This window comes from Nicotiana tabacum, chromosome 6, assembly GCF_000715075.1.
Source record: "Nicotiana tabacum cultivar K326 chromosome 6, ASM71507v2, whole genome shotgun sequence".
Classification (NCBI taxonomy): domain Eukaryota; kingdom Viridiplantae; phylum Streptophyta; class Magnoliopsida; order Solanales; family Solanaceae; genus Nicotiana; species Nicotiana tabacum.
The window spans coordinates 120614195-120620673 of NC_134085.1; the positions used below are offsets into that span (position 1 = coordinate 120614195).

The 6479-nt window shown below is 37.1% G+C and overlaps 2 protein-coding genes across 2 annotated transcripts; one reads left to right on the forward strand and one right to left on the reverse strand.

Moving 5' to 3' along the window:
* Positions 1-212: 212 nt before the first annotated feature.
* Positions 213-5762, reverse strand: LOC107823648 (putative aminotransferase ACS12). The gene is made up of 4 exons (XM_016650332.2): positions 5138-5762; positions 4888-5022; positions 2830-2990; positions 213-2691 (listed from the first exon to the last, which is right to left on the reverse strand). Exons 1-4 carry the CDS (start codon positions 5609-5611, stop codon positions 1848-1850), a joined length of 1614 nt encoding a protein of 537 aa, XP_016505818.1. The 5' UTR covers positions 5612-5762; the 3' UTR covers positions 213-1847.
* LOC107823649 (uncharacterized) lies at positions 401-1763 on the forward strand. Its single transcript, XM_016650333.2, has 2 exons — positions 401-1270; positions 1448-1763. The coding sequence occupies exons 1-2, from the start codon at positions 401-403 to the stop codon at positions 1553-1555; spliced, it is 978 nt and encodes a 325-aa protein (XP_016505819.1). The 3' UTR covers positions 1556-1763.
* Positions 5763-6479: the final 717 nt, after the last annotated feature.

Sequence of the window (6479 nt, forward strand, 5' to 3'; positions counted from 1 at the left end):
TCCTACTGAAGTAGTTAAGAGAGCATTAGTATACTACTAATGAACATTGAACCCAAATCTAGAGTTAACCAAAAATTCTAGTTTGGTAAGGTTAATCAAGTTTGTTGACCGGTTCTTCAATTGGCTACGAAAGCACGCTTCTTCGAGAAAAAGAATATGCCAAAAATCGTTAGTCAAAGAATTCTTCATACACGTGTGAAAGAGAGAGACAATTAAGAAAGAAATTTTCATATTATTCATATTAATATATATATTATCTATAACAGACAGTACGTTTGCCTAATCTTTCTTTGCTGAAATGGTGCGGTTGGCATGTAGGTTTAGTTGCAAACGTCTCTAACCCACTTACCTTCTACTATATTATGTATCATGCATGCTGTTTGCTCAGCAATAAACGAAAATGGCTATGACAATATACACTCCTCCAATGGCAGAAAACAACCCTTCTGGGAATTCCACCAATAAGAGAGAGAGACAACAAATTTCCATTCCATTTATCTGGGAAGAAAGACCAGGAATACCAATAAAGGATTGGAAACCGACGCCTATCGCTACTACTAGTAGGTTTACATTTACGCCCCCGGTTAAGCTCATCGCCTCTGTCCCCTTTGAATGGGAAGAAAAACCAGGAACACCACTTCCTTTCTTCACCCATACATCTCCACAGGAAAATATCATTGGCTACCCTTCAACTGTTCGAGATTTGCAAGAAAGTGGGGACAACTTCTGGGCTGCCACAGGCGATTACATCAATCAGCATGGTTATCATGAAGAAAATGAGATGTCAGAATCAGAAGTTGAGGCATCTGATTCTGAATCAACATATGAATCCTTCAGCTCAGCCCCTTCCCTCCTAGCTAATGGCCTCATACCAACTCTGGACCTTTCAGGTGCTATTCCTGTGGAGCAAACTTCTTCGACAGCAGACATACACGACAGCCAGCTGAAGAGTCCTCTTTCACCAACTTCTGAAACCGGCAGCAGCGCTCTCAGTTATGCAACAGGAACTACAAGTCTAGTTGGGCCTGCTTTGCTGGAAAAGCTTTTTCCTTTGTTGTCACCTAATTCAAGCTTTCTTCAAAACAGCAGCTACCCTGAAAAAGGAGGTTCGCATGATCCTCCAAAAGCACTCAACAACAATCTAGATCGGGTCAACAACTGCAGCATCAAAATAAGGCATCCACTAACTCTAGGCGAGCTAATAATGATGAGCCGACGAAGAAGTTACCAAAGGAAAACTGTACAAATGCAGAAGCAGAGCATCTCTAAGGTAGTGCTCTGGAGAACTTCAATCACTTATCCTGTTTAACCCAGAAGCTAGCAAACACAGGCATAACACACTGCATTAATAACAGCAAGATGTTTTCTAATTAATCCTTTTCATATATAGAACAGATTTTAACTAAGGTTGCAATTTGTAAGACATCTATTATAATCCTTGCTGCAGGAACTGATGGACGATAATGCTTTTGGATGCTGCATCTTTGGAATTGGCAATAGCATCGGAGAACTGCACAACAAGTGGAAGAGGCAATTTCAACTCAAACTAATCTGAAAGATGCTCATCTTGAATCAAACTTTGGCACAACTTTGGAAAGGGCTAAGCTATCCCATGTCACCTTGAAAGTCATCTCTGTTATCCATTCTTAATTTTAAACTTGTGCGAGATGTAACATTTTACCATACTGCTTGGAATTGTAAATTGGCAACAGGAGTGCAACTTTTGTATAAAGTGTCAATGATGCATACTTTGAATTCCAAAATAGGAACCGTGCATTCTCAAAAAAAGATGACATAACTAACAGAGCCAATCCTACTTTACAGCTATAAACATTTAAGCTGGGGGCCTACTTACGTTCAACAACTTTACGTATCCGTTCCATAACTACAGGAATGTCCTTTTCTGCTAACGTACTAAAACAACATCTGAACCATCCAGGTTCAATACAATGACAAGCTGACCCTGGAGTCACGTTTATTTTAGCTACATTCAAGAGCTTCTCCCACAGCTTTAGCTCTCCCTTTTCATTATAAGGGCAAATCAATCTGCTCATATTAACCCAACAATACAGACCTGCACTGCTGTTCATGCATTCAATGCCAAATTGTTTTAGACCTGCCACAAATAAGTCAAACACTTTTCGCAATCTCTCTCTGTTTGTTCTCATATAATCCTGGATGAACCCAGCATCTGAAAGCATTGCAACTAATAGCCTCTGTGTTGGTGCTGAAGTGGAACAAAATCTTGCCAACTTTTTAGATGCAGCCACAACATTTTCATTAAAGGAATACAGAACACCGAGCCTAAACCCTGGAAGAGAAAGGTCTTTGGACAATCCATATATTATATGAACCCTGTCCCTGTCAGGATCCTCTTCATCAAGAATTTCAGCCATGCTTACAAACTCTTCACTACCGTAATTAGATCCAGCAAATATTTCATCTAATATTACATGGATGTTCTTCTCCCTCGCAAAATCTAAGAGACTATGTAGCATTTCCCTACTCAGTATGTTCCCTACAGGGTTAGACGGGTTTGAGATAAGTATCCCACGGACTTTTTGTCCTCGCTTTCTTGCCTGACTAAATGCTTGATCAAGAGCAGTGATGTTCACTAGGAAGGTATCAGAGCTACGACAGTGAACAGGTATAAGATCTATACCAGTTCTCCATTTTATGTCCCTATCAAACCTGCAGATAGAAACTAGGTTACAGACGAAGCTCACCTGTGTGCATACACATACAGAGAGAGAGGGAGATGAAAGAGAAATACAGGAGATGGAAAAAGACAAATGTTATTTTAAATCAGGTTGCAAAATTAGATATTACCCAGGATAATAGGGTGTGGGAACAAGCAAAGCATTCCCATGGTCAGCCAAACAAAAGCACAGAAGCTCAATGGCTGGAGTTGCACCAGATGTTAACACCATTCTTGATGGATCAAATGACACTTTTTCTCCCATGACCTGAGACATGAAGCCTGCCATGGCCTACAAGATTAAGACGACAATGTTACAATATATCCTTTCGAAAGCAATCCTTTGATATAGGTAATATAATTAGAGTTTGAAACAAATAAGAGTGCCCTGAAAATTGCCTATTAGGCAGCAGACAAATTAAAGTGCCAAAAGAAAATGAAATTAAAATAGGTGGACTGTGGAAAACAAACCAAAATTACATGAACATTAACCACCACTAGTATATTTTAAATCCCAAAGAGAGAAAATTAGGTGAACTATTGGAAGATTTGCCCCAGATTGCAGTAATCTGAAAATCTCATTTTAAATTCTTTTTCCATTAATGAGGACCATTTTGGCAGCCAAGAAGTTGATAAATTCAGATCACTGCCTTCAGGTTGCTGAAGAATCTTAGAAATCCAAAAGAGAAGCAAACCGTACAGTTCGGTACAAAATTATGATCAACGGGAGATGATGTTGTGAAAAGCGAAAAGCATTAAAAATGCATCAAGCTATGCTGAAACTTTAAGAACAAAGTACAATTAAAGCTTGTGTTTAAATAAAGAAAGGCATCGATGAAAGAAAAAAAGAAACAAATATGTAATGAAAGAAAAAAAAAAGAAACAAATATGTAATGCAAGAAAAAATAACTATAAATACAAACAACAATTACATGGAAAAGAAAGAAATGATAACTGCAATTAAGTGAAATATAGGGAGTCAGAACCATGCCAATCAAATTCAAAAAACATTTTAACTTTTTGATCCAGAAGCAAGGTGCAATATTTTACTTTATGGAATAACGCAAAATGATATTATTGATATTGGGAGAAAACCTCCTACACAAGAGTATACCAAAATAAATATCTATACTAGATCTATCATCTAATTTTCTATGCTTAATCAGTATCATATTTATCCATGAAATTTGTTAACCATATATATTGCTTTGCTAGCTCTATTTATTATTTAGTGCCAACTTCAAGACAGAGACCATGAGAGCCAACTTCAAGACAGAGACCATGAGGCTTAAGTGTTTACACCTAATTTCAAGCCAACTTCAAGACAGAGACCATGAGAGCCAAGGTGCATGCTTTAGTGCCTATGCCAAAGATATGCCTACGCAATGTGAAGTACTCAGACTGTGTTTACACCTAATTTCAAGGCTTAAGTGCCCCTTTAGGGATGCTGATTAATACTCCTTCCTCCCAAATGTGGCCCTCTCTTTAATTAGAAGATTTTAATACATTTTAGATACTAGAAAAAGTTGTATAGAACCTACTTTTACTCTTTCCGAATACAGTACAATTTTGCCTCTAATTTTTGTTTAATATGACACCACATGTTTCTCTTAACTGATAATTTTGATTCTTCTCTTAATAAATGGCAATAAATAAAAATGTATAACCAAATTGGGACAGGACGGAGGAAGTAACAAGAACATCAAATTTTCGAGCAAAATCTGAACCTACTGCCTCAGCTCACCCCAATCTTTCCCATTCCAGGCACAACAAGAACTTTACTTGTGAACATGGGTATAACAGAATTTTATTTGCCCAACCTAGAAAGATTTTTCTTTATACATTCTTATAGTTTTCCCTAGCCATATTCAATTATCAGAAGATGAACATAATTTCAGCTGAGATCCTTAACAACAATAACTACTACGCCTCAATCCCAAACAAGTTGGGCATTGAGGCATAAATTATTTTCCACTAAACTCCTACTCGTATCACTTACTCCTATCATAGTGTAAATATCTCACCAAACACCATTTCCTATTCCCCAACCTCAATCTTCAATATTTTTTGCTGAAAAGAACTTATGTCATACAGCACAGGCCTTAAGGCAAGAACTCTCACCATACTCGGGAGCAAGTTCCAGTAGAAAAGATTTCAAAAAAAAAATGAATAAAAATAAAATGCATTACCACTTTCAGCCCAGTCAATCCATCAAGCGGCTGGTACGTAAGAATTCCATTGATATTCAATCCATCACCACCTCTTCCCAGCATCGAATCATTCAAATTGCTTGAAAGCCACTTCTCTATTAAATCCAGCGACAACTTCGAGCAAATACAGAAGAAAAACATTGCAATATCATTCATTCTCCAGTAAAAACAATGAAGAGATAAACCTATAAATTAGCAGAATTTTTCAAAATAAATTCATAGAAGATACCCTATTTTCTGCTAGTCCCAGATCAATAATGCCGTCTGGATTATCCAATTCATTGTATGGATCCGCTCGGAACCTATCCATTCCAATGTAATACGGAGAATCATTCGGTGCAGCAACCAAACTAGCCCTTGACGATAAAAAGACGCGACCAATTGAATCACGAGTTGACAGATTCAAACGGGAAGACGACCGTGGTAACTCGGCGAGGTTCGGAGATGACGTGGACGGTGACGGAGGATTAGAAGAAGAAGAAGACGGCTTAGTACGGTGCCGTTTTAAGTAGAACTGGAGGAAGTAGAAAAGAGCACAAGGAATGAGTGAACCTAAAATAAGTCCGCCTCTGCCTTGAACTACACCTTGTAAGGGTACAACAAGTCTCATGCCTGAAGTACCGTCCCTGCCTCTTGGCGGCGATGTTTTTGCGGTGTCGGTTTCGTTGTCTGAATTAGGTTTTGAGTTACCGCTCCGAGTCATATGAGCCGCCGGATTACGACGGCGGGAAGGTGGCGATATTGTCGCCGGAAGGGTTTTCCTTTGCTGCTCTTTTCTAGTTTTTGCTTTGCTTGGCTGGCGAGGGAAGATAGGATTCTGTTGATGAAAATTTTAGCGGAGTGACGAATTGTCCGAAAATGCCCTTCTTTTTCGTTCATTTACTACGTCTTCGTTCCATTTCATGCAATACTATAGAATTATTAGGGTCAAATTAGTTAATCTCGATATGTATCTGGGACACACTGATATAGTATTTTTAAATTTTTTAAATAAATTTATATATTTAAAAATTACATAAAAATTATTAAATGTTATAACAATTATAGTCTTAAATGTTTAAAAAAATATGCAAAAAATTATGATCAACGAAAAACTGTTTTAACTCTCTAAATAATAACTGCATCACACAATTAGATTAAAAGGAGAATTATACAGCCTTTCCTTTTTTCTTCTTTTGGTCAAGTTACTATTTTATGAACTCTCATGTGGTTCCAATTAATAGAATCTTCCCGCCTTACGTACAACATAAATTCTAACCCTTTTCTTTTGTTTTGAAAAAAACAAAAAATATCTACTAAGTGGTCTCCCCATATTCTATTATCTCTTTTATTTATTTATTATTTTGGTAAATTACTGCACTTCTTGTTACATATTTATGTCGATAAAAAGAAGTAACACTTACATGACGAGTTTGGACTAGCTTTTCTTACTGTCTAAGGATTAACCGTCAACGTTTTCTAGACATGGTCATATTATCAAGATGTTTTCTTTAAGTATATTTATATTTATTAGAATATTATAAAAGCGGGGAAACCTAAAACAAAAAATCATTAAATATAATATTTGTTTT

Coding starts and splice junctions, on each gene's coding strand:
- LOC107823649 (XM_016650333.2), top strand. CDS start 401: ATGGCTATGACAATATACACTCCTCCAATGGCAGAAAACAACCCTTCT. Junction 1,271..1,447: donor AGAAGCAGAGCATCTCTAAG/GTAGTGCTCTGG, acceptor TCCTTGCTGCAG/GAACTGATGGACGATAATGC.
- LOC107823648 (XM_016650332.2), bottom strand. CDS start 5,611: ATGACTCGGAGCGGTAACTCAAAACCTAATTCAGACAACGAAACCGAC. Junction 5,023..5,137: donor TGGGACTAGCAGAAAATAGG/GTATCTTCTATG, acceptor ATTTGCTCGAAG/TTGTCGCTGGATTTAATAGA. Junction 2,692..2,829: donor CCCACACCCTATTATCCTGG/GTAATATCTAAT, acceptor TTCTATCTGCAG/GTTTGATAGGGACATAAAAT.